At 36.8% G+C, this 27,328-nt stretch overlaps 1 protein-coding gene across 1 annotated transcript; it reads right to left on the bottom strand.

Moving 5' to 3' along the window:
* Positions 1–7,726: 7,726 nt before the first annotated feature.
* On the bottom strand, positions 7,727–26,626 carry LOC149778296 (uncharacterized). The gene is made up of 3 exons (XM_089938300.1): positions 26,319–26,626; positions 11,478–11,642; positions 7,727–10,572 (listed from the first exon to the last, which is right to left on the bottom strand). Exons 1-3 carry the CDS (start codon positions 26,491–26,493, stop codon positions 9,545–9,547), a joined length of 1,368 nt encoding a protein of 455 aa, XP_089794426.1. The 5' UTR covers positions 26,494–26,626; the 3' UTR covers positions 7,727–9,544.
* Between the last annotated feature and the right edge of the window lie 702 nt (positions 26,627–27,328).

Below are 27,328 nucleotides of genomic sequence, written 5' to 3'. Positions count from 1 at the left end.
TGGTGCTTTATTTAAATCTTTTCCCAGTTTCGGTACTTTTGTGGTTGTTGTTGTGGCCTCTGTAATTAATTCTTGTACCGTTTGCAGTCCTGTTTTTCTTGTATATTTGGTTGTCTAAATGTTAAGCTTGGTGCTTAATTATATTCCTTGCTGTTAGATTTTGTCCCACTTGTTTCCTTCTCTGGTTAGATATTCTGTTGTTCTTGCAACTGTTTTTCCTGTAGTTGTTGATTGTGTTTCTGCTGATCCCGTTTTTGTTGGTTTGGATAGCATGTCTTTCCAGAAACTTCTTTCTTCCTCTCTTCTTTGTTTGTTGGGCAGTTGTGTGGTGTGTGACCTGTATTCCCACATCTGTATTTCCACATCTGTTACATGTCCTGTGGTATATGCTGCCCTTATACCATGACTTGGTTAAGAATCCATGTAGGAAGAATGCTGGTTTGATCTTCACTACCTCTTTTTGTATTTCTAGAATTCTTATCCCATTTTTATGCGAGTGAGGGATTATGTCCATTTTTGCATTCATCTCCTTCACTTTTAGTTTTTCTTCAAATCTTTTGATTGTTGCCTGGGGTGGTGTCTCCATTGGTATATCAGATAGGTGTAGTTCTGTTGTCTTCTTTTTAAATTCTTCGCTCCTATTGTCATTTCCCCAAATGGTAATATAGGCTTGTTTCCCTTATGCCGTAGGATCCACCCTTTGAAACCTTTTCTATTTAGCTAGTCTGCCAGATCCACAAAATCTTTATTCTAAAGTTGTAGTGCTACCATGATACATGTCATGCTAGGTCTTTTTTTCTATGGGTATCTCTCTGATAGATCGATCTCCTGTGTACCTTATTTTACGCGCACTCCAGAAAATCTCCATTATCTGTCTTTATCCGCTTTGTAGTGAAAAATTTTTCAAGCTCAGTAAGTTCCTTGTTGGACGCCATTTTTCCGTGCTACGCGTGCTGCTCGTGTTACTCACTGAGGTTTTTTCCAAGCAATTCCATTTTTTTGATTCTCTTTCGTACCTTCGTCTATATCTGTAAATTTGTAGATACGTAGATTTGTAGAATTTTGTTCTTTAAGTCTTTGTTTCCTGAATTGGTATTTATGGTTCTGTGGACTTGCGCTCAGTTTGTTTAGTTCTTGCCATGACAGACCTTATTTCTCAAGAATGAGTGTCAGAATGGAATGTTCAACAAATTCGGGCGAAGAATTCTTATGTTTAAGAAGCTTTTCAAGTCTGAATTCCCGCCCTATTTTTTTACGAATGCCGGACATTCGGAGTACGCCTAATAAAATTCACTCCCTAACTTACTAGACCACTGCGGTGGTCAAATTCCTTGCGAATACTGAAGTGATCGTACAATGACCTGTGGAATAAGGGTCTGCTTCGGACATATGCTCCGCCTGTATTCCCCTAACTCAGCCCTGATTGGATACTGGGGTCTCTTGAACTGTAGTCTACCTAGTTTTTCACGTACATGTCGGGCTTTGATGTGAAAAAACAACTTCTTCCGGTTGTACCAGTTACTTCGTCTCTTTGAAGATAACTGCCGCTTTGTTCACTCCAGTGCCGATTCAAGCCCCAGTCTTGAGTAACAAAGGTCAGTCGCCAAGGTCATGGCGATATTCTCCACCCCAGGTAAGTTGTATACATGACGGCTGTCTTCACAACGTGACACATGTTTTGAATTGAAATATAGGTCAGAAAAGCATTACACATTTCTTTTCACATTTGATGATCTTTATTTCAAATAATTTGTAACTAAGAGAAAGATATAATTTTACAAGGGCAATAGATACGGTGAAAATAAACCAAAATTATTTCACCTACAGAGTTTAATCTGTATGTTAAATTCACGGACAATGATTGGTAATGGCACAAGCAAGAAGCTATATTGTTCTTGAAAGTGAATTTCATGTTTTAACAAAGTCCTGAAATCAATAATGTTATAAATATAGTCCAGTCATGGAATCCATAACGTTATAAATACGATCTACAAGTCATGGGCACCGTTTCACAAAAGAATGTACGCCCATGATTTTCATATGCTTTTACTTACGAGATTCGTACTGTACGTGATTACGTGTGTTTCACTTTTTCACTATCGAAAATTACGTACGGCTTTTCCTAACTTTCCCTTAAAATTGTACGTAGCTTGTCGGCAAGTAACAGATAGTCGTAAGTGATAAGTTTTTTCGTAAGTGTGTTTGCGGAGAGCGATAACCACAGAGAAAGGGTAACATTGCGATGCGCCCCGACATTCCAGTATATACCGTATGGTGCACCTTGCTCTAGCAGAGCTTACATATTTACAAACGGCAACTGTAACAAAACAATACGTAAAGGTTAATGATGTATTATGATATGGTTTGCATCATAACCTTCTTCTCGTCTCTTGCTATGAGAAGGGATTACTCATAAGTTAAGAAATGTCTTTGCCCATGGTTAGATAGAGAAAGAGAAGAAAGAGTTATTCAGGCTCTCTAACAAGGGTGTCAGTAATAACCGTGTAGATATGGCTACATCTTGGGGAATGAGATACGGAATCGCTGTAAGGAAAAGACGGAGCTGTTCTGACTTGAGGAACGAACTTTTTATTGATATATATAATGCTACATTCTAAAGATATATTTATAAAGCCTTTGTATTTAAAATACAAGAAATGCATATAAAATTACACTTTCCCATTGAGCTTACCAACTTCATTTGTATAATTTCTACATTTTAGAATGTAATACAGACAGTTCATTCTCGATTACTTCATTATATCGAATGAGTATAAAATTCAATAGTTGCGATTAATGCAATAATCATTTTGAAGAAATGTATTTTACTAAATTTAAAATAGAATACTAATTTGGAATAGGTTAGTAAACATTACTCATTATTACTTAAAGAATCTTTTATTTCCAAATTAAATCTAAATATGAAGTTGGTAGCGAATTCATCTTTTACAATAACCCATACCATAAATACAATTAAACATTCCATTTTATTATAATATAACATATAAAGAACTCACACAAATGTTGGAAAAATGAGAACTTTACTGTTAAAGTCTTAAATATTAAAAATTGCCCATTCTTTAAAGAAGTTTACGAACACAGACGATTCTTACCTATAAATAAAAGACAGAGTTGTTCTGACTCGATGAACGAACTGACCCTTCGTAAGCCCACTTCTCTATTTATACAGTTTTTGCTTTCGCTCAGTCCAGTCAGAACAAGACTCTTGATCTTTCTCAGGGCCATCGTGTGAACAATCTGCGTAACTCATCCATTATTGATTTAATAATTTGCCTGTTCAGCAGCTTCCCCCACCCCAATCAAAGTTTCTGACATTTAGATACAAGCGAAATGTATGTTATGCTGACAATTGCTGACATTTAGATACGAGCGAAAGGTATTTTATGCTGACAATTGCTGACATTTAGATACGAGCGAAATGTATTTCATAGATTTCTGCACCAGCTCGTAAAGCGCGATCTTTATAAAATAGCATTCAGATATGTTACACAAATAGATAAAATTTATCTTAATATATCTTATAATTTAATGACATATTAATTTTAATACAATTTAGAGAAAATTTCAATCTTAATACTTTTACTTAAAAGTTCTGTCCTAATAGATGCATTTTACTTTGTTCATTAGCCCGCAAAAATATAATCAAGCGAGACATTAAACAAAATTTTAATGAAATTCTGTTTAAAATATGGACAAAACAATTACAGTCGTATATATGACATGTTAGGGTCTGGAAGCGCTGATTTTCAGAGAGTTTCCCATTCAATGTGATATAGAATATATTTGTGTTCGTAAAGAGATAAATGAAAATGCGATAAAGTGTAAACCAGTAGTCAAGTTCTCTTCTATGGCTTCTATTCATTAGGTTAGAAACTTTCTTTTCTGCGTGTTTGCCTGTGAATATGACAACATTTACATTCTGTATGGCAATAGCACTTGTCTTTCATGTTTTTCTTGTTTCGGGTTTAACACTATTTTTGGCGTATGATAAGATATACAAGGCGGTCAGAATATATGATGGAAGAAGAACCCGGGAAAACCCAGGTAAAATCCTCCGACCTACGGATAGCTAATGGCAAGCTTTCACACATCCCCACGTTGGTCAAGCTCGAGACACGAACCCACATAGACAAAGGTGAGATGGCAGTGATCCGTAAAGGCGAGCTCCTTAGATCACTCGGCCACCCACGGCTCCACTGTCTTGTAATAAAGGTAAAGAAAATAACAATCCAAACAGTCCTTACAGAAAACGATTATCATCGTCATCAGCAGCTTCATTATCACCATAATCAGATGGTCGTATCCTTAAGAAGATGGAATTATTAGATGTTGTAATGACGGATAATATTAGATGTTATGCTGACGGATAATATTAGATGTTATACTGACGGATAATATTAGATGTTATACTGACGGATAATATTAGATGTTATACTAACGGATAATATTAGATGTTGTAATGACTGGCTGCATCCATATAAACATTAGCAAACTAGCATTATAGGAAATTATAAGCTGCATATGTGTAGATCAGGTAAAATTTGACCATAAGGTGCACAGTGCCTGATATCAAACTTAACTGCAAAAATTCAAACCAGATAACTGCTACCTCGAGTACAAATGATCTTATACGTAAACACTCACATGTGTGTGTCCCGGCTGCCAAACAAGAGGTCGCGATTTGAAAACTCACGACGGCATTCCAACATTGTTTTATACTTTTGTTTGGTATTGTTATCTTGAATCAGTATTTTAAACTCGCTCAATTCAATTCTGTTTGTTTGGTTTTAACTCTTTTTACTTTTTTATCTTCAGAATTTATTACTACTGTCCTAAGAAGGGAAATAGCTAGTTCTGGTACTACTGATGATTAAACAGAGTGACAATCATTAAACAGCGACGGAAAATTGCAGAAAATGTAAAGCATTAATGTGTTTAAATAAAGTGAAAACTTTAATCATACCGATAGCTTAATTACATTGTCTTCAGGCTTCTATTTCGAGTTCGTAGATCTTTTCAGAAGAATTGTGCTCTTACATTTTTCCAAATAAATAATTGTAATTTTCTTGCGCTATTTCCTGAACTGACTTCAGTGTTTTAGTACCAGTCGGTATAATGTCTCTTTTCATAACTGAATAGCAGATTTTTCAGTTAGGACATTCAGACATCTCGAAACAGTATGACATTTGATCCATATTTGAATTTTGTCTTCAAAGTGCTCTGGTTGACAATGGAAATGATACCTTTTTGGTAAAACACAAAAAGAAGAAAACGAACAATGAATCTTGTATGACATCCAAGCTAACGCAATAATATTCCATCTACGGATGGAATATGCATACTCTGGGAAGCTGAAATGTTTCTTATCACAGAAAATTGAAACAGGACACACAAATGTGTGTGTGTGTGTGTGTGTGTGTGTGTGTGTGTGTGTGTGTACTCCAGTGAACAGTCATCTGATTTAAATTATTGTATTTGATGCTGGGTATATGTGCTACTTTCACTTTTTTATTTATTTATTTATTTTTTTATTTATTCATTTATTTTCGCGGTTTCGTTTTTTTATAATCCGAAGAAGCGAGGTAGGTCCAGTAGAGAGGAAGATAAAATTAATAGTTTATACGGATCTCAATCTAATAATTGGAGACATAAACCCAATAGTGTATCGAATTTTATTTCTTTGCATTAATGTGTTGTGATTTAAATAAAAGATTTTACAACTGCTTGTTGTTTTATAATCGAAGCTTATTATTTAGATAAGCTCACTAAATTAACTAAATATCCTGTTGAGAGAATATATGGAGAGAGAGAGAAAGAGAGAGATAAGTTGGAGACTATCTCCCAATTTAACGAAAACGGATATACGTTACGTCCTACTGTATACAATGTAATTTATTACTAAGTTTGGCGGACCTACAAACAAGGTGGGAATGTTGTAGCACCAATGATTTTTTTCTTCAGACTTAATCATGTTTATTCATCGACTTCCCTGACAATCTTTCTCTCTCTTTCTCCCCCCCCCCACACACTCACACATACACACAAACACACAAACAGACACACACACACACACACACACACACACACACACATCACTGTTTTCCCATTTAAGCAGCCAAGATAACTGCATAGTTTGGGGGGAATCAGATTTTAAAGGATAAAAATCTTGATTTCTTAAAAACCAAAACCAAAACAACTGGATAAAATTTGTATATTATTTAAAGGCGTAAAGGTATTGAACGGGTCGTTTGGAGGCTTTATTTTGGACCAAGGTGAGAGGGTGCTGCATCTCTGATAGTGGCAACTCTGACAATGGGTGTGCACGGCAAAATCATGAATGACACACACACACAATTACACAGAGACATGCACCTCTCTTCTTTAAAAAGAAATGATACCTATATTTCATTCAATATGGCCAATAAGTTAAGGCATCGATTGCCCTATATTTTCGGAGATATTATATTGTTAGTGCTGTCCTTATCATCTTCGTCGTCATCCTTTGTAAATATCTTGAAAGTGTCCTATTATAATTAAATTTTACTCATTTATTTTCTACCTCCCATACAGAAGAGTAGCTGACGCAAAAAGTCTTACGTTTGATCTCATTCGATTGAAGGAAAATGACAGATTACCCCAACTCTAACAAGTTCTTATTGGTCAACAGCCGTCACGTGAAGACGTTATATGAGTTCACCCCAGGCAGTAGGAAAAAATATCACTGAGGTCTGAATACTTGGATGGGAGTGGGAATATCTTATGTGTGGAATATTGTATGGGTACGGCGTGGAATATCGTATTGGGTACGATGTGGAATATCTTATGGGTACGGTGTGGAATATATTATGGGTGGAATATTGTACGAGAATGGCGTGGAATATTGCATGGGAAAAGTGTGGAATATCATATGAGTACGGTGTGGAATATCTTATGGGTGAAATATTGTACGAGAATTGCGTGGAGTATTGTATGGGTACGGTATGGGATATATTATGGGTGGAATATTGTACGAGAATGGCGTGGAATATTGTATGGGTACGGTGTGGAATATCATATGAGTACGGTGTGGAATATATTATGGGTAGGACGTGGTTTTTTGTACTTCAAACTTTCGGGTGAGTGTGTACGCTGCGATCATAAAGACTTTTATTTTCATGTCACTTATATTTAGAAGGACATTATAGGCCACGTATAGCAAATCTTAGGTAGGTCATGTCACTAGTACTTAATAAAGATAAGCCATGTGAAGCCATGTTCGGTGCAAGAATACGTTAACTGGAGATATATATATATATATATATATATATATATATATATATATATATATATATATATATATATATATATATATATATTTATATATATATCGGTCTTTCTGTCTGTCTTTCTCTCGTGTGTAATTTACATTAGACTATTCATTTCATTTTAAAGATGCAATTAAAATACGTGAGCAATGTTTTCAAATTCTATTAAAGTTGTCACATGCCAAGCGTTCTTCTTCCAAATGTTCTCTTTCATGGTTTTGTCAGAATCTCGAGACGGAAATACCGCAAAACGTGTGTCTTCGTGTAATCCTGGATGATTTTAGTGATGCAGATGAAATTTACTTCCACCATGATAAGTACAATGAAGGCTTCACAACACGTGAGGACATCAAGCTCAAAGGAAAGGAAATATTAAATAAAGTAAGAAACAGAACTCATAATTACTGATGAAAGTACCAACTTTAATGTGTAAAGCAAGTAATCTAGTATGTGTTGCAAGCGATCTGTTATATGTAGCAAGTAATCTAGTATGTGTTGCAAGCAATCTAATATATGTATAGCAAGTAATATAATGTGTATAACAAGTAATATAGTATGTGTTGCAAGCAATCTTTTATGTGTAGCAAGTAATCTAAAACATCTGGCCAAAAATATATTATGTGTAGCAAGTAATCTAATGTGTATAGCAAGCAATTTAATGTGTATAGCAAGTAATCTATCTGGGAAATAAACTATTATATGTAGCAAGTAATCAAATGTATATAGCAAGTAATCTATATGACAAACAATATACCATGTGTAGCAAGTAATCTAATGTGTATAGAAAGTAATCTAGTATATGTGCAAACAATATATTATGTAGCAAATAATCTAATGTGTATAGCAAGTAATCCAATATATGTGGTAAACAATCTATTATGTGTAGCAAGTAATTCAATGTGCATAGCAAGTGATCTATGTGTCAGACAATATATTATGTGTGGCCAGTAATCGAATGTGTATAGCAAGTAATCTAATATATGCGGGAAAGAATCTAATATATGCGGGAAAGAATCTATTATGTGTAGCAAGTAATCTAATATGTATAGCAAGTAATATATGTGGCAGACAATCTACTATGTGTAGCAAGTAATCTAATGAGTATAGCAAGTAATCCAATATATGTGGTAAACAATCTAGTATGTGTAGCAAGTAATCTAATGTGTACAGCAAGTATTCTATGTGGCAGACAATCTACCATGTGTAGCAAGTAATCCAATGTAGATAGCAAGTAATCCAATATATGTGGTAAACAATTTATTATGTGTAGCAAGTGATCTAATGTGTATAGCAAGTAATCTAATGTGTATAGCAAGTAATCAATATATGTGGTAAACAATATATTATGTGTAGCAAGTAATCTAATGTCTATAGCAAGTAATCTAATATATGTGGCAGACAATATATTATATATAGCAGGTAATCTAATATGTCTGTCTAGTAAAGACAAGAAAATTAAAGATTAATTTCAACATACTATTTTTGTGGAAGAACTGAAACAGAGCACCAGCCTTTTTTTCTGCGATGTTGAGGAAATATTGAAAAGAATATGGCAATTCATAATATATCAACGTGGTTCAGTATTAAGCTACGTACATTCAAGGAATTCAGAAAAACTTGCTCTTGCTAAAACTGTGTAATGTACAAAGCAGTTATTCATTGACATTTGCACAAAAGCAAACAAACTCTCAAGTTTAACACGTGAAGTATTAATATTTTGAGCGATTGTAATGCGAGAGGGATGGCTAGCATTCACAGATTGGGAATTTTTAGTATTTATTTTTTGTTACATATCCACTATATGCTTTCTCATCTGGCATGACAACACTCTTGAAACTAACCTATTATAAATGCTCATTTTTATGAGTACAACCGATAATAATTTCTTTGCTTTTTTCAAATAAAAAAGAAGCTTTAAAGACTCCATATTTTGTAATGTTTTCTTTTTCAGATAGTTATACAATTTCAGTAAATTGCCCCGGATCACGTAACCCATTAATATTGGGGTGGCATGTTGTATCATTTCGTTTTGTGAGACGTTTCTATCACATTAATCCTACGGCATTTATTTCCCATATTCACGAGATCTTGACCAATGGGATGTTTCAGATAGGTTTCGTCCCTGCATTTGTGCAGCCTATCACAAGGTAGCAAGGTACATTTCTAATTCATAGCATTGCAGATATTTATTTTTCACTAACTGGGACATTTTAGACAAATTACAGTAGATTTAACTTACAAAATGCATCTAATGAGTCATCAAAAGCAGCCATGAATGGCAGGGGATGTTTGCATGAAATCGTGCCTGTGAACTTGGATTTGAACACATTGTCCCGATATGTGATGATGTTTTCCCTCCTCTTCTGTTCCCAGTCACTGAAGATATCCTTCACGTCCAAGTTGTGTTGATATCCACTATCTCGGCAGAGATCCATCACGTATTCTGTCTGGAAGTCGACTGCTTGAGCGATGGACGTCACACGTTCTAATTTCTGAGTCCATCTTTCTATATCTGCCTCCATCATCTCTTCGTCCGGCAAGGTCTTCTCGCCTAAAATGACGAGGCAAGCCCAAAAGCTCTGGATGTCAAACATGGTCATGGAGTAGAACTGATTCTGCATACCGATATACATCAACTTCTTGTTGCCAGTCTTGATCCAAACAATTCCCTTGTACAGATTTGGTGGATAGAATCTGTTTTCCGTTAGCAGACGGAGATTGTCTGGCAAGAAGCTGAAAGTGTGTTTGTACCCTGTACAGTAAATTATAGCATCCACTTCGGTCGAGGTACCATCCCTGAAGTAAACAGTTGGTCCCTCTATGCTCTCCAGAAGCGGTCGCTCTTGAATTTGTGCCGGCCATTTGAAACCCATGGGTCCCGATCTAGAGGAGCATACGATACTCTTAGCCCCAAATTTTATACATTGGAGTAAAATATCCTCAGCGGAGTAACTGGATCCTATCACTAGTAGTTGTTTCCCTTTGAACTCGCGCGCATCTCGGAAGTCATGACTGTGTAGGACCCTTCCAGGAAAGGTTTCAACCCCCTTAAAGTAGGGAATATTAGGGACAGAAAAATGTCCAGTGGCCACTACAATATGACTAAACTGCTCCTGGGGTAGGTCTTTTTCTTCAACTTGGTCCCTAGCCCAGACAGTGAAATTATCTTTGTCAGGATTGTAGACCACGTGTTTTACTATAGTATTGAGGCGAACAAACTTTCTTGCATTGACCGTCTTCCATCGCCCTATGGAAACATAAAGAAGATAACAGTAAACATAGTACTATCCATAAAAGGAATGGAAAACGAAAGAAAATATACGCCGAATAAAAAACTGCTTTAACTGAATAATCGAAAGATTGCTCAAAACATGCAAGATATCTAAAATGTCATATACCTGATCAGAACTATTTCATCTCCGGAAAAATAATACATTTTAATTCATTAAAGTTTGTTTAGAGAATTTCAATCGGGTTCACCTTGAAATTGCCTAGTTATTAAGAGATTACAAGGCGATTACTTTTTTAGTTAAAAAAATTAATGTTGGGTTTTCATTCTCTCTCTCTCTCTCTCTCTCTCTCTCTCTCTCTCGTAAAATTAGAATACCAAAGAGTTAACAATATAAACAATTTTTATCCATAACCAAATATTACAAGTAAGAACAACTGATCAATACAGAAAACAAAATTTCAATCTGATGGATTATTGTAACATTACGTCATTTTTCATAATTATCAGTAATATGTACAAGCACCAATCAAAACGTTTGACCACCATTGTTTTCTTGTCTTTCTTATATGTTTAAGCGTTTCAAATAAATGCTGGCTTTAAAACAATATGGTACAATAAAACTTTAATGGAGAAGGTTTGCAAAGAAAATAAATACTGAATAAAACAAATGGTTCATATAAAGTATTTAGTTAAATCAAGCATAGAATACAAAGGCACCGGCGAAGAAAATTCTGGGGAGGGGGGCAAACATGTAGTGGTCAGCCATTAAGTTTACGGATCTGGGCCAAAACATGTTCAGTGTTGAAATCGGGGGAGGGGAACACTTGCCATTATGTACCGGCGCCCATGATTGAATAATCAGATAATGATAAGTTGAAGAATCAATATCGTATGTACAAACGTGCGAGTTAGAGAATTACCACTCAAGTAATCCAAGATGACTTCACGGGGAAGAAATGACGGAATGGCTTTGCCAAAATGTCTGTCGAAAGTATAGTCCGGAAGCTCCATACATTCCTTGGGATTATTGGACCACAGATGATGATACATGCTGCCGTGTATAGGTTCTCCATGCTCATCCACACCTGAAAATTAGTGGTAGTAGTATTAGTAGTATCATGCTCTAGAGAAGTTTTTGTAGCTGTATATTTCCCATGGAATCATTTAAAACAACATGCTAAGAAAATATAATCGACATCTAATACGCATATCTGCAGATAGTGTAATTTTCCGAAAATGTATCTTCCATCTCCTGACCGTCAGGCGTTGTGCGTGAGATATAGGTGTTGCAGCACATAATCTGATGCAACTGCGCTAAGGGGAATTAGTCACCAGAGAGGGTTTTTCTTTTCTACATTTAATTAACTTCTAATACTCCTTCTTGTACATTCTGACTCCCTGCACTACTGACTGACTGATTTTGGATTAACGTCGGTTGCTGGCAAGAAGGAATTATGGAAATGGGTAAGCTGTTTACTTTTGACAAGGTTTGGAGTTTTAAGTTGCTTGTTTTCAAATTGCGCCACATTGTGCGACTGGATCTGATTGTTTGGGGCTTGTAATCACCTTATTACATCTAATGTTATGGACCAGATTTCAATCTATCTTTAACCAATCTTGCCTTGTATAATTGTCACTGGTCGCTATTGGCGCTGATAATAGTATGCAACCGGATGTGCTTAATATGGATATATAGGTGTTAATGGTAATTGAATCCCCCCTCCGGGTCAGAAACATTGAAAATTTCTCATTCCGTGTTTCCTATTTTGAACTTGACTGACTGGTATTGAAGTGAATCACAGGGCTCACTCTGTGTTGGAGCTCGCCCTTGAACTATATTAAGCTAATGTGTCACTGGCTAATATAACCAGACCCCCTACCTTTCCCCGTTAGAACTGTATTTAATGAAAGATGTTGCGTAACTAGGGACTTTGGGGATATCATGATTATTTGGAGTCAGGTGAGTTTCCTGAATGCAAATAATATCTCGTTTGTCTGCTGCCTTGTTTAGCTTGATGATTAATTTATCAGTCCCCGGCAGTTCCACTTTTAAATATGAGATTGCTTTCTGTCTTCCTTGTCAATTTTTGATATTAATACTTACTCGTTATGTTGAGGCGTAATTGTACCTGTTTGGTATCTATAATGTATGTGTTCAACAGATGGCTTAAACGTTTGCAAGCCTGTAAGACTGGAATATTGTCATCAACGATGAGTTTAAGGACGCCATCAAATAAATCTAAAATATGTGAGACAAAGTTAAATATTGATAAAGACGACTCCAGACTCTCGCAAGTTGTATTCTCTGTTTGGATAAAAACGTCTTTGTAGTTATCTGCGTTCTCTCTTCTGACTCTTGATGTTTTGTCCTATTATAGTTTCTTCTTTGTGGTTGATCCTTGTTGCATGTGCTTACTCAAGTTGATGAATTGGTTGTACCTTTCGTTTCTTCCTGTTGTTCCTCATTTGTCCTTGATCTATGTATTTCCTGTATATTTATTATTTAACCTTTGGTTGCTTTTCCCTATCCTGTTACTACTGCTGATCCTGTTATTGTTATTATCGCTGTTTTCACTGTAACCGTTATTGTTATCGCTGTTATTATTGCTGTTCTTGTTACTATTGCTCTAGCAACTGTCTATCATATTACCTTTGCGGTTATTGTTATCCTTGCTGTTGTTCGTTGGTGATGATATCTTTGGATCTTCTGTTTCTTTGGTTTCCTGAATATTTCTACTGTTTAGAACTCAGTCGCCCGTTGACATTATTATCGTTGGATTGGTATTTATGGTCCTGGTACTCTTCTTTGAGGGCTTAGTCTTTTACTGTGTGTCTTTGGCTCTGTTGTAATTTAGGTGGTGTTTAGTCATAACGTTGACTATTTTGAATCATCTTATGGAGATGCGGCAATCCCATGACTTCGGCTGGTGAGGTCCTAAGCAGTTGATGCATTTTTGTCCATCTTAATTGCATTTTCCAGTATGATTGCCTCCGCATTTTCCACATGTGGGTCTGTAACTACTCCTGACTGTTTAGTATCCCCACCACTTGCACCTACTGCAGAATCTGGGTTTGGTTTTGTATTCCTCAAGTTGGTATGATTTTCCACACTGGCCTAGCCTTGCTAATAGGAGAGTGGATCTAAATTCGAATGCTGCTACGTTCGATTCGTAGCCATTCCTATTGAGTAGGCGGTACGCTTTGGAGACGATGGTTCAATAGTATCTGAGTTCTTCTGTTATCTGGATATTGTCCATATTCAGGGATATTCCTTTTAGCTTGAGGACCTTCTTGAATTTCATTGGGGATTCGGTGTTCCCGGTTGTGATTGCTGGTTTGTTTTGGTTTTCTCAAATGTTTTTATTTCCTGTGTTATCAAGCTGAATGTCTACTTAATGTTACTTCTTCGTCCGATTCGTCTAAGTTGCATTAGTTTTGCTGTTGTTACAACAGAGGATGATATAATTGGCTTTTGGGTTCTAATTATTCTTAGTTCTCCCCGATATTGCTGGTGTTGTTGAGTTGTAGGTCTCTGTTGGTGATGAAAATAGTCAACTCATTAGGATGATAGTTGCGTTTAGTTTTCGTCCCTGGACTCGCCTTCACATGGTTGAAAATGTTCCTACTGTTCAATTTAAATTTCAATTTGGTGAACTAAGCGTACATAATTCTTCCAAAAATTACCCAAAAACGATATGAGTCAAAGTGACTATTGAATTTTGTTGCCAATGTTAGGATATAAATTAAACAAATTCAAAAACATTTGGACGGTGAACAAAGGAACTAATTAGTGTATTAGAGTATTATCAGGTCGGGTTTTCAAGCCAAACTGATTCAGTTTGTTAATAGTCCTAAGAAGGGCTTTTAAGACGACAGTCCAAAAGTTTGGTAGTGGTCTTCTTATTTAATCTTTGCTGCACTCCGTGGTTTTCTGTGAACCACTGTTACGGGAATGCCTCAAACCCTTGAAGATATGGGTAAGCTGTTCTGCGACTTCAATAAGGGTGGTCAGGGAATATTGTTGGTACACTTCCTCATAATACTGCGTGAGAATACGTACCCCTAATTGTCATTGCTGAGGTCTTGGCTTCCTTGTTTTTAACTGACTCCAGGCTAAGTACTTCACCGCACTTACAAAGTGGTGGGCCTTCTTAGAGTTATGAAGTGCTTGCTCTAGGGCAAGATCCATAAGCCGTTTCCGGTCGGGATAGTTTTCATCTTCCTCAACTATATTCTCTGTCTCACCTTCATCTTCATCCTCCTCTTCATCTCTATCTTGTTGAGCTGGAGAATGTACTTCTGCTTCTGGTTTAACCATGGCTTCAGCTTCTGCTTGGGCACACTCTCAAACTTTTGTAATGTCGAGTTTGAGCCTCCGTGTCCCTCATGTTGTCTTGCCTTGATTTGGTCTGGGTTGCCACGGAGGTTTTAGTCAGATGGTGGAGTGTTCTGTGATTCTTCGTGTATTGCATGAAGGTCCAGGCGTCATAGCTGAGTTGTTATTAGCCCTCAGAAGCGCTGCTATCCTCCTCTTTTTACGTTTCCTATTACTGTTTCTTGTATAGTCTCACCGCTATCTCCAGTCCGACGATATCTTGAACCACTTCCTCACTCGTTTCTTCCCATATTGAATCTCAGGCTCCAACTTGTAGATTGAGCCTTACATAGGGCCCTAATGGCTCGTAGTGCCGCGGTAGGTATCACTTTATACGCTGCCGGTGTAGTGTTAAATTTTGACCCTCGTTGAATTCTGACCCGTCGGGTCATTTTTCAACGACCGTGATCAAAATTTCACGTTAAAATCTGACCCTTTTTTAAATGTCCTGTTAAATAACGACCCAGATGTAGTATCACATTTTGACCCTCGTTGAATTCTGACCCGGTCGGTAATTTTTCAACGTGATTATATATATATATATATATATATATATATATATATATATATATATATATATATATATATATATATATATATATATATTTAAGTTGGTTCCCTATCTTTAAATCTGGGTAGCCTCTATCTATTTGTCCTGATTCCTATTTATGTTGTTTATTATTATGATGTTTTTATTTTTAGGTATTAATATGTGTTTTCCCTATTTGTGGCTAATTGGTCAGATTACTTCTAGTCCCAGATAGTTATCCTTGCCGATTACTCGAACCTTCTAAGAGGGATCAAGGACATCTGATCTGGTTGGTCCCTATTGCGTTTTCTTTATTTTATTTTGTATTGTTATGTCAATGGATATGAATAGTTATTAATTTTTTTATATAGTATTTTTATAGTATTTTTGTATGATAAAATTGTTTTTTTTTTATTTAAAAAAAATAGGTTTTGATATATAGTTTAATTGTGCCCTATGGGAAGTTAATTGATCAGAATTATTTTAGTCCCAGATAGATATCCTTGTCGATTAATCGAACCTTCTAAGAGGGTTCAAGGACATCTAATCTGGTTGGTCCCTATTGAGTTTTCCTTATTTTACTGATATTGATATATCGATGATTGGCTATTATATTTTATTTATCTAAACCTGTTTTACGTAAGTAGGCTATTATATTTGCATAGGTACTAGTCAGGTTAGGGTTGGATTTGTTTAGGATTTCTGGGAAGGTAACTGGGGATCCTATTTTATTTTGATCTGTTTTGCATATCTCCTTTTTTTTTAAATTTAAGGCATACATTGAATATGTGCGGTAGGTCCTCAGGCACCCGGCAATAATAGCAATTAGGATTGTGTGGGAATGGTCCTATGTGCTTGTCATAACTGGTAGCCAGTTTGGTTTGACCTGTATCTATTCTGTTAGCTATCTTTTGATCTTTACTTTGGAGTACGGGTGGTTTACTGTTTCTTTTGACTTCATTAATGATGTTGTAAAGTTTCCTACCTTGGGTACTGTCATTCCATTTTTTTTGCTGATATTTTTTTTTGTCATTAATGATGTTGTTAGGCTGTATATTTCGCTAACACTGTAGTCTAATTGGACGTGGCTATTTCGTTAAGTTTTTGTTTAGCTATTGAATCTGCTAGGTCATTGCCTGGTATATTTATATGGACTGGAATCCATAGGAATTCTATGTGCTGTTTATTGTTGTTTAAGCTTTTTAGCGTTAAGTTGGTTTGTTTCAGAACATTTTCTCCGTATCTGGTATTGTTGTTAAGTATTGAGGAGATGACGCTAAGTGAGTCGCTTATAATTACTGTCATCGGAGTGTTGTTAGTCTCGACCCATTTAAGTGCTTCTTTTATGGCCCAGAATTCTGCCGTATATATTGAGCAGTGGTCGGGTAGTCTATGTCCTACTTTGATGTTTAATTCAGGGATGACAAATGCGGCTGCCGTTTTGTCTGGTCCTTTAGGTTTTGATCCATCAGTGTATATCTTAAGGAAATTTGCGTAGGTGGTGTTAATTTCTTCTGTTGCCATGGTGTGTAATTGATGTTCTTGATCCTTTTTATTGTTATATTTGGTGAGGGAGATATCGATTTTTGGCTCTTCGTTGGTCCAAGGTTCGGTTCCGAAGTGCTTGTTTGTTTTATGTTTGAGGTTTCCAATGTAGAGTTGTTCTATAAGTTCGTTCACTAATTTCCCTGTAGGGGTTAGGTGTTGCAGTTTATTGAAAAATGGTTTGTCACATTGTTCTATCGCTATTCTAGTGGGGTGGGAATTTGGGTGGGATGTTAATCTGGCTGCGTATCTTAGAATCAGTTCTTGTGGTCGGAGACAGAGCGGGAGTTCTCCGGTTAGTACTAGGAGTTCTGCTAGAGAAGTTGATTGTAGCGCGCCAGTGATTGTAATGAGGGCTTTTCTTTGTATATTGTCTAGTTTTTTAAGATGCTGTTTAGGTGCTGAGTTGTATATTTGGCATCCGTAGTCTAGTTTGGATCTAATCAGTGCCCTGTATAGGGTTAGCAGTGTTTCTTGATTGGATCCCCTTTCGGTCCCTTTAAGGTTTTTGAGGAGGTTGATGTCCCTATTACATCTTTTAATTAATTCTTTGATGTGGTGTCCCCAGCTTAAGTGCTCATCGTAATACATTCCCAGGAATCGTGCAAATTTTTCGTACTTAATTTCATGATTTTGTATTGTCAGTGTAGGGAGATGTTTGTTTATTTTACGTTTTAGGGTAAATATTACGGCTATAGTTTTTCGTGTGCTAGTTTGAAACCCCGTTTGTCAGCCCACTTTCCTATGTTGTTTAAGCTATCTTGTAAGTCTTTAATTATATTGTGGTTGGAGAGGTTTCCCGCTCTCCATATTCCACTATCGTCCGCAAATTGCGATATTTCAGTTAGGTCAGATGCCAAGTTCTTATCTAGGTCATTGATCATGAGGTTGAACAGAGAGGGATTGAGTACACTCCCTTGTGGAGTTCCGTTTTCTAAGGGTTATAAATCAGAGTGAGTGTCACCGACTCTGGTTATTATCTTGCGGTTCGTTAGGAAGTATTCGATGAAGTTGTACATTCGTCCTGTTATGGCGTGGTGATTTAATTTCGCTAATAAGCATTTAGTCCACACTAGGTCGAATGCCTTTTCAATATCTATGAATACCGCTATGAGGTTCCTGTCTGATTTCCTTTTGGAATGTTGAATAAGTAATTATTAGTAGAAAAAACTGAGTGTTTCTTTTAGGTCCGAGCGTTTTTTTTTTTTTTTTTGTTTTTTTTTTTGTAATCATATAGGTAATGTAAGATTTGGGTCTTAGGGTATGTTTTCCTTCACGTCCGTGCTTCAAGTATATACGGAAACACTCGTCAGTCTGGCTACCCATTGTCGACGAGACATCAGTGGAGAATGAGTAGCAGAATAAGCAAACTGTTGGAACTCCAGATGCACCTGTAATATGCCAGGCGCCTCCTGAATGAGCTGGCAGCGGAGGCCATTGTAGAAGAAGGAAGAATGAAAGAGGATGAGGAGCAGAGAAGAAAGAAAGAAGAGGAGGAAAAGAAGAGAGGGATCAGGTCTCACCTTATGATGAGACCTAAGTGTGAGGTGAAACCTGAGGCGAGGACGCCTCCACAAACAACAGTAACAGTACCACAACGTCAACCACAGCCACAGACTCTTCCACCAGTAGTACAATTACCTGTGGTTCGCTCATCTGAAAGCTTGGAAGAAGAAATAAGGAGGCCACAACATCCTAGACTGCGACACAGAAGAAGAGAGAGGGAAGTTTAGATTATCCCAGAGACAGAAGATTATGATGCTGAGGCTAATCATCAAGCCTCTGCACTCCCATCTACTACAGTCAACTTGGATAATTACTGGAGCAGAAGATGTGTTTGTGGAGCAGGACCTGGAAAGTGCCATTACTAACAGGTGTTTGTGAAGTTCCAAAAAACAGCCCTTTTCAGGGCTAACCAAAAACTCTAGAAAAAAAAAAAACATTATTCAATTTGCCAATGTGAGAATGTGGAGTAGTGTTTATATAAACACTCCCTCCTTTCCTGGTGTAATTGTGTGTGTGTGTGTGTGTGTGTGTGTGTGTTTGTAAGCGCTCACGTACGTTTGTGTGGATGATATATTATTGGGTCTTGTAAGCGCTGAAGTACGTTTGTGTAGATAGTAGAGAGTATGGTTTTTTAAACCTTCACGTGTATGGATAGTATGTTAAGGTTATGTTTTTAGCTTCTCCCGTGTGTGGATGGTAGATTTTGGGGTTTGATTTGGCATCTCTGCGTGGTAGTAAATGGTGGGTTTGTTTCTGCTTCTTGACGTGTGTGAATGGTAAATTTTGGGTCTGATTTGGCTTCTTCTCGTGTGTGGATAGTATATTGTGGTTATGTTTTGGCTTCTCAGCGTGTGTGGATAGTATATTATGGTTATGTTTCTGCTTCTCCGTGTGTGGATAGTAGATAGTGGTTATGTTTTTAGCTTCTCCCGTGTGTGGATGGTATATTTTGGGGTTTGATTTGGCATCTCTGCGTGTGTGGATAGTAAATGGTGGGTTTGTTTCTGCTTCTTGGCGTGTGTAGATGGTAGATATTGGGGTTTGATTTGGCATCTCTACATGTGTGGATAGTATATAATGTGGTTAGGTTTTGTCTTATTACCTTTGTGTGAATAGTAGATAATATGAGAAGACAAAAGTAGGGAATGTTTTCCTTCACCGTCGTGCTTTAGATATAAATGTAAAAAAGGCCCGTCATTCGCGCCCTTCTGCGGAATAAGCGAAAAGAAGATGGTAGCAGTATCTGACTTGTTTAACCATTTGAAGGAGAGTTGGTATTGGATGATAGATCCAGAGTATGTAGTGGAAAGACCTGAAAGAGAATGGAAGTTCCCAGGCAGCTTGGACTTTGCAAACAATCTGAAAATAGCCAGGGAGAACATGGAAGGGATGATAGAAGAAGAGGTAAAGAAGATGAGAGGTTTCATCTCGCCTGAATATGTAAGAGTCGGAACATTGAAGCAGTCTCTTGAAATTGTTATCAAAGTCAGGTATTTTTTGGTTGATATCTTCAATTTGACAGAGTGGGCTTTTGTCAAAAGGGGACGGGACCAAGTCCATAAAGCAGAAGAAATGATGAAAAGGGTCTTGGAAGAAGAAGTCAAGAACGTTAAAGACACATGGACAAAAGATAGGAAAGAACAAGAGAACAGAAAGAAAAAAGAAGCATTTGAGAGAATGAACAAAAACTGGATGAATGTCCAGGAGAAATGTAGAGCGATAGGTCATCCAGACTGGATTCCTGAGTCGGAACAGAAAAAGAAAGGAATACTGGGAAAATTTAGGAGATGGGTAAAGAAATGGAGAAAGTAGAAGAAGAAAAAGCAGAAGAACCAAATGACTTTCATGCCTAACCCTCCCAAAAAATTATTTTTTAAATGTGGTATCAGTGTTTATAATCCACGATATATTCCCATGTTTATTTCCCCTTGACGCTAGGCAGGCCCATGATATATTCCTATGTTAATTTTCCCTTGACGCTATACAGGCCCAGGCTGTACTTCAAAGTACTTGTCGCAATATCGTCCCACGGGACCTTGTAATGGTAATTCCCATTGTCGCTATAACTCTTGTCGCCATATCGTCCCAGGGTGGTTTGTAATGCTAATTCCCATTATCGCCATATCGTCCCACTATACTACTCTGATGTCTTTCTTTAAATGTTTGTCTACATCTGAAAGTGTTCTACAGGCGTAGGCAATAATCATTCCATTATTAGTTAATAATGTGCCTAGACCGACAGGAATTGCATGTACAAGTAATTGCGTTTCCTTATTAGGATCGAATTACGCTATTATTGCGTTATTTTATTAAATTCTGTTTGAGATTTTCAAACGCTTTATCGTTTTTCACTCCATTCTCATGGTTGATTTTGTTTTGTTAAGGCTCGAAGAGGGTCATTGATTGTTTGATGGAACGCAGCAGGCGAAGTACAAACAAAATTACATTATATCCATTTCAAATATGGAAGATAACTATATTCATAATTTCATTGCTACATGTACTGCATTACATTGCCTTTGTTGATTTTATACATATAAGCATTTCCTTATTGACGATTCATAAGCCCATGTATGAAATAACTTAAAACAATATCCGTTAAAAAATGACCCGGAAATCTGATCAAAATTCAACGCTGCGATCAGTTTTCAACGACTGCGAAAATCAAAATTCAACGTTATGAACTGACCCTGGGTCAACTTTCAACGTTAAAAGCAGACCCGGAGGGTCAGAATTCAACGAGGGTCAAAATTTAACACTACACCGGCCATATTGGGGCTACGCTTTGTTTTGCAGTGCTTGCTTCTACCGCGGCGTGCACGCTGACTTTTACTCCACGCGAATATCACTTCACTACTCATCTTGAATTAACATCGCTTTCGCACTCTTGTACATTTGCGACGAGTTAATTCCCACAAAGTGGGATATTTCATTAATTGTACGGGAGGGAATTCGAGGTATACTTCTTAATACAGTCGTATATTCGGGGCAATGAAGCCTAAAGCGACTGTATAATTTAATGAGTGGGAATCGTACCAACACACACTCATAATAATACTGTATCCTCTTGCATTACGAGACGTCAGGCGTGATTGGACACAGCCCTTGCGATGTCACTCCGGTTCCGTTCTTACATGCTCTTCGGAGCACCTGATGACTAGACGAATGGGAATCGGCCCACACACTCGTCTTTGGAAGTACGAGCTGGGAAAACTACAAACATCGACCAGAACGCTGAACGCCTTAAGGTCGTACTTATTGTCAAATCTACCCCAGTTATCATAATAGTGGTCTTTATTGCCAATAATGTGTACAATTAGGCCAATCAAATATAGTTAATAACATTCTTTACTGAATCATTCAAGTTTGAATTTGGTGTACAAAGTGTACACCAATTCCAAAAATTAACCAATCGTTGAATATTCACTGCACTATGAGCCTAGTTTATAAAGGATCCTAGCGGACTTCAGTGAAAGCATTCCCTGAAGACATTTTACTTTTTCAAGAAGTGAACTTATGGTCTGATTGTGCTAACTGCAGACCCCTTTTCTAACCCTTGTCTACATATCAAAATGCACAAAACTTATGTTGTATAACAAAATTATAGCTACTATCCACACATACTCCTTTGCAACATCTACGATGTATCGGAATTTCCTAAATTGTTACGTTAAGAAGGAAATTACTTCTAAAATGTATCTTTATGAGCTAATTAATTCCTAATTAAACTGTAACTATCAAACTCTACTTATGCCGTTGTAAGTCTATAAACACACAACCCAACAAATATGACGGCTTTGTTTCATTGACCAGTCAGACTAAACTGTAAGATGACCCCACTTGGGCCTGAGTGGTTAAAGATAGCACTATATTTAACAGGAATCACAGCCACTAATTTTAACTGTGAATAAAAATGAACTCCTTTATCATAGACATACAATTAATAAATTTAACAAGAGAATGTAGAGAATCATATACAAATGTATATTCTCTTTAAAACCTATATAAAAATCTTACTTCCTTAAATAACTAAACTTAGTCCTATAATATAGGACAGTAAACATGTTGTTATATTGATATTAGATGGTCTTAATGACACTTCCGTAGATAGTAGTTCTATGTGTAAAAACAACACACAGAAAAACTTATGCTGGTCACACTATCTTTTATGCAATAAAAAAGTTTTTAGCATTTCCATATTTATTTATTCAAATCCCAGCGTGATCGATGTTCATAATTATATGAATATTTGATAATGAATTGATGTTTGATAAACATTTAATATAAATGTGTTGCGTGGAAGGAAGTGTCCTTTATATTAAATACACAGCATATATTCATCAATTCTAACAAAATGCTTTTTCGTATTGATGGCAATTGCTCAACTCACCACATTAGGCATCGATGCCAAACAAATTGCTCAACTCACCACATTAGGCATCGATGCCAAACAAATTGTTAACATTCTTGCTACTTAACTGGATTTCTCTTACAGAGGTGATATTTTGGTAACATATACCATGAATCCTGTCCAAGATATACGCAAACAAGACGTGCGGGCAAGGATTGCCCTAATCCACAAATTACAAAAAAAGGATTAGGATTTTTTGGATCTTTTTAACGTAGCTTTAACAATTTCTCAGTCATATCGCTACGATGTCTACAGTGTGGCAGTTTATAGTGATGTTTTGCACTGGGGCATCATGCCGCAGCATGATGTCCCACCCAGTCACATTATCCTGCCACCAGGCCGACCAGTCCTAACACTAACCTCTTAATGCTGAGCGCCAAGCGAGGCAGCTGTTAGTACCATTTTTGTAAGTCTTTGGCATGACTCGGCCGGGGATTGAACCCACGACCTCCCGCATCCGAGGCGGACGCTCTAAACACTAGGCCACCGGAGCGGTTCCCTACAAACAAAAATTTCCGAGATATGCTACGGACGCCCCAAAACAGATCCCAAACAAGAAAATGAGGTATTGGTAGGAGACATTTCTGATGACGGAGAGAGCAGACATATGAGAAGACGGAAGACATATAGATGAAAATGAAATAGAATGATAGAAACTAATGAACAAATCCTCCTTGCTTCTCGCTTAATCTAAAGGACGACGTTCGGTTGTGGGAGCTGCTTTTACTAGTTTAAGACCCTGCATAGAAACAAATATAATATAAAGAATAGTTAAGAAATAGAAGTAACAGGTCTAGACACGATGAGTTGGGAATTTTCATCGTAGTGCGCAATGTAATAAAAAAATCGGTTAAAAGATGCATATAGAGAATAATAATTGGAAGTTGCATATACATACAACTATATAATACAAATAATAGCATTACTTTGGACACATTTTATGTAATAGGTAAGAAAAAAATGCCATATTTAAAAATTGAAGATCTCAGACCATTGGAAACTCAATAAATATATTTTTGCATAATGAGAAATATGTACAAAAATGTAATACATAAAATTTTCAAAAATAATTTTGAGCAAGAACGGTCAAATGTTATCAAAAAATGGGACACACTAGGATTATAATTCAATAATGCAACCCAAACGTATCGCACCTACAAAGAGAAGCAAAACGAAATAAAAACTAATGTGCTTTAATATTAAATAATGAATAAAGAAGTCAAAGATGAAGAATAAACCCTTATATTATTATTTGTGTTAATAATATTGATTCTGCCTACTATTATCAGCATTCTTCTATAAGAATCCAGGAATAACACTATCTGTTCTGTCTGGTGTTTATTTATAATTCTCTCTCTCTCTCTCTCTCCCTCCCTCCCTCCCTCTCTCTCTCTCTCTCTCTCTCTCTCTCTCTCTCTCTCTATATATATATATATATATATATATATATATATATATGTGTGTGTGTGTGTGTGTGTGTGTGTGTGTGTATGCTTAAAAATAGTAGACAGAATTAATATAATATTTTAATACAAATGATACTATCATACAGGTTATAGAATTTTTAATTCGTGTTCTACGGAGATTCGAAGGCAGGTCCGCGAGTAAACGGCACCCATCGCATTGCCTGCACAGACGAGCCCATATTTTCTCACGACTAAGCACAGATCACCAAAACATGATGTTACTCAGTCGGTGTTATATGCACTCGTGTGTAGCAGACACACTCGCATGACGACCTAGTAATTAATTCTCATGTATCTACACAGTCATTCCGGATGGAGACTAATTTTAAAGATGCAGTTATAAAGGTCAGACAGTTCGTTACAAAATAGCGGATGTTGCAAGTTAGAGATTATGCCATCGTGGGGTAGACTAGAAAGTCCATATCTCATTTCCTCGGACTAAACATGGCTATTGCTGTCTATCGGTTGTACTGTACAGAATTCATTATAATTAAAATCTGATACCCGGCCTTCTTTCCTACGTTCGTAACGAGTTGAAGTGGGCATGGTACCGGCCTACTGATACATGGGTGCATAACAGCCGTTCTGGGTCTGCCCAGTTTGTCCATATACAGAGACTATAAGCAGACAGCGTCTCAGAGGAATATCCAAAAGTAGGAACATTACCATGGAAACTTTCCATAATGAATCAAATCACATTGGATATAGCATGCGCATACTATTGCAACTCTTAAATACGATTGTCATGCATACTTAGGGTAAATAAAGTTCTTACATATTTAAGTTCTTATTCCTTCTTTGTTTACTTCTACCTTAAGGTAAACAACGCGTAATACATTTGAAAGAGTAAACCCTTAGCAACTGTACAAATAAGTAATACACAAATATATTAGAAAATCGGAACAGATCAAAGGGGCGAAAAGTAAAGTTGTCTGGAAAAGATCACAGTTAAATTATTAAAAAAAGAAATGCTAGGAAATTCGACAAAGGGATGCAAATGGTCGATAGGAGTAGAAACCTATGCAAATCTAAATTAAATACATCAAAGGCTACAGGGACAGAAAATGGAAACCTTTGACAGGGATCTATGTCATATGGAGAAAAAAAATCACTGCAATCAAAATAGTTCAGTAAAATTCATTTAGCATTTCAAAAGCATTTACACTTAATACATACATAAACTGGGGGTGGGGGATTACTAAACATAATAAGTCTTACATATTCGGACCATGGGGAGGGAGGAAGTTAACGACGAAGCTTGTTAGCTTCCGCGAAGGTAAGGATCTGAGGTGTACACGATAAAATAATTGTCGCAATCTAGAGCTCCAGTAAATCAACACATACAAAGATATATAAAGATATATAGGCTATGCATGGCGGCCATTATATATGTTCGAGGAAGAACCCGGGAGAACCCGGGGGAAAACGACTGACCAACACGAAACTATTGCCATGCTTTCTCACATACCCACATTGGCCGAGTCTGAGACTTGAACCAACCCTGACAGAGGTGAAATGTGAGGGATCTGTACAGGCGAGCATTTAGACCAATCGGTCACCAGGGCTCCTTGAACTGAAGATACGGAAATGTTATAAAAAATATTATGAGACCTGAAATACCATATCGGACAATGTCAGTTATACAAAAACCAGTAATAATGCATTAGCTACCTTCCAATATGATTTTAAAATGGGTAAAAGTAAAACGTAAGAAAAGTGCTTGAAAGTTTTAAAAGAAATTTAAATCAGTCTATTTTCAAACTCATTATTTTCATAGCGTTTCATCAGCGTAGTAATTATGGCTGATAAGAAAAAGGGAGTTGTCTTCATAAAAGATTCTAAAGGGTTAACAAGATGTCGCCAGTCTACTGACTGTATCTGAATATTATGAATTTCTACTCGCACTATATTTACAAAACTTCAGCTTACCCGTTCTCCAATCAAAATTCCACAGTCCTCCACAGTCCGATTGTTTCTCGTAGCAGACGACATCGGGAATATGTTTCCCCTGTTCCTTTATCTTGGCTAAGTTGTACAGCATTGACATACCGCTGGGACCCGCCCCAATCAAACATATCCTCGTCATCTCCTTGGAAAAAGCCATGTATCCTTAAATGAAGGAGAGTATGGTTTTTTTAAAACAGATAAGAACGATTGATGATACTTTTGCTAAATGAATATAAACCGAAACGATCCTGGCGTGCACATCCGAACACCAGTCCAAAGTTTTCCGAAAGTATTTCTAAAAGTTACTCATTCGCATAATACTCCTCGGACAGATCCCAAGAATTTGGATAGTTTCCATCCATGGTAATATCACTTCCCAGCTCAATGTCCCTCTGCATTTCTAGAACGAAAGATATGCCCTAGCATAAGAAAATCATATGTAAAAGGTGTTCCATAGAAATTGTTTGGGTTTTTTACCCTTACTTCATATGTCTATGATGTTAACGTTTTTAAAAGTACGGTCCATTATTTTGTTCTTAAATTGCAAAATCTTTAAAATTATAAAATGCAGTTCCATCATTCTTTGAAAGTGAACAAATTAGAAACCGGTAGCAGATATGAACGTAGTCAAAGTCTGGTCATAAAACCGGTTAACAAGTTTATTTGTTGCTGATAAAACCAACAAAGCCCTACCAACAATGCTTTTTATATATTGAAATGCATATAAACATGACACTAATTACTACGTTACATGCGCCTGCATTAATTGCCTTTTGTAAGGACACTATGTCGATTAATAGTCCTGATGAAGTCCGTAGTTAATACCAGCCGGAGATATGTGTTGAGTTATGACGAAAGCAGAGGGCAAATCAACTGGGGTGTCGTATTACCATGGATACAACTATCCAAACTTGTGTGACCCACCTTAAGAGCATTAAGACATTTGAGTGTGAAATTTTTAAATCAGACTTAAGCTTAAGTCTGTCGTCTGT

This window comes from Sinohyriopsis cumingii, chromosome 17, assembly GCF_028554795.1.
Source record: "Sinohyriopsis cumingii isolate HCF-2022 chromosome 17, ASM2855479v2, whole genome shotgun sequence".
Taxonomy (NCBI): Eukaryota; Metazoa; Mollusca; class Bivalvia; order Unionida; family Unionidae; genus Sinohyriopsis; species Sinohyriopsis cumingii.
The sequence above is the reverse complement of the archived record's forward strand: the minus strand, read 5'-3'. Positions and strand labels throughout refer to the sequence as shown.

Excerpts from the sequence above, each read along its gene's own strand:
- LOC149778296 (XM_089938300.1), bottom strand. The coding sequence starts at position 26,493 with ATGGCTTTTTCCAAGGAGATGACGAGGATATGTTTGATTGGGGCGGGT. Across the intron at positions 11,643-26,318 it reads GAATTTTGATTGGAGAACGG|GTGTGGATGAGCATGGAGAA; the intron begins GTAAGCTGAAGT and ends ACTAATTTTCAG. Across the intron at positions 10,573-11,477 it reads CATCTTGGATTACTTGAGTG|GGCGATGGAAGACGGTCAAT; the intron begins GTAATTCTCTAA and ends ATGTTTCCATAG.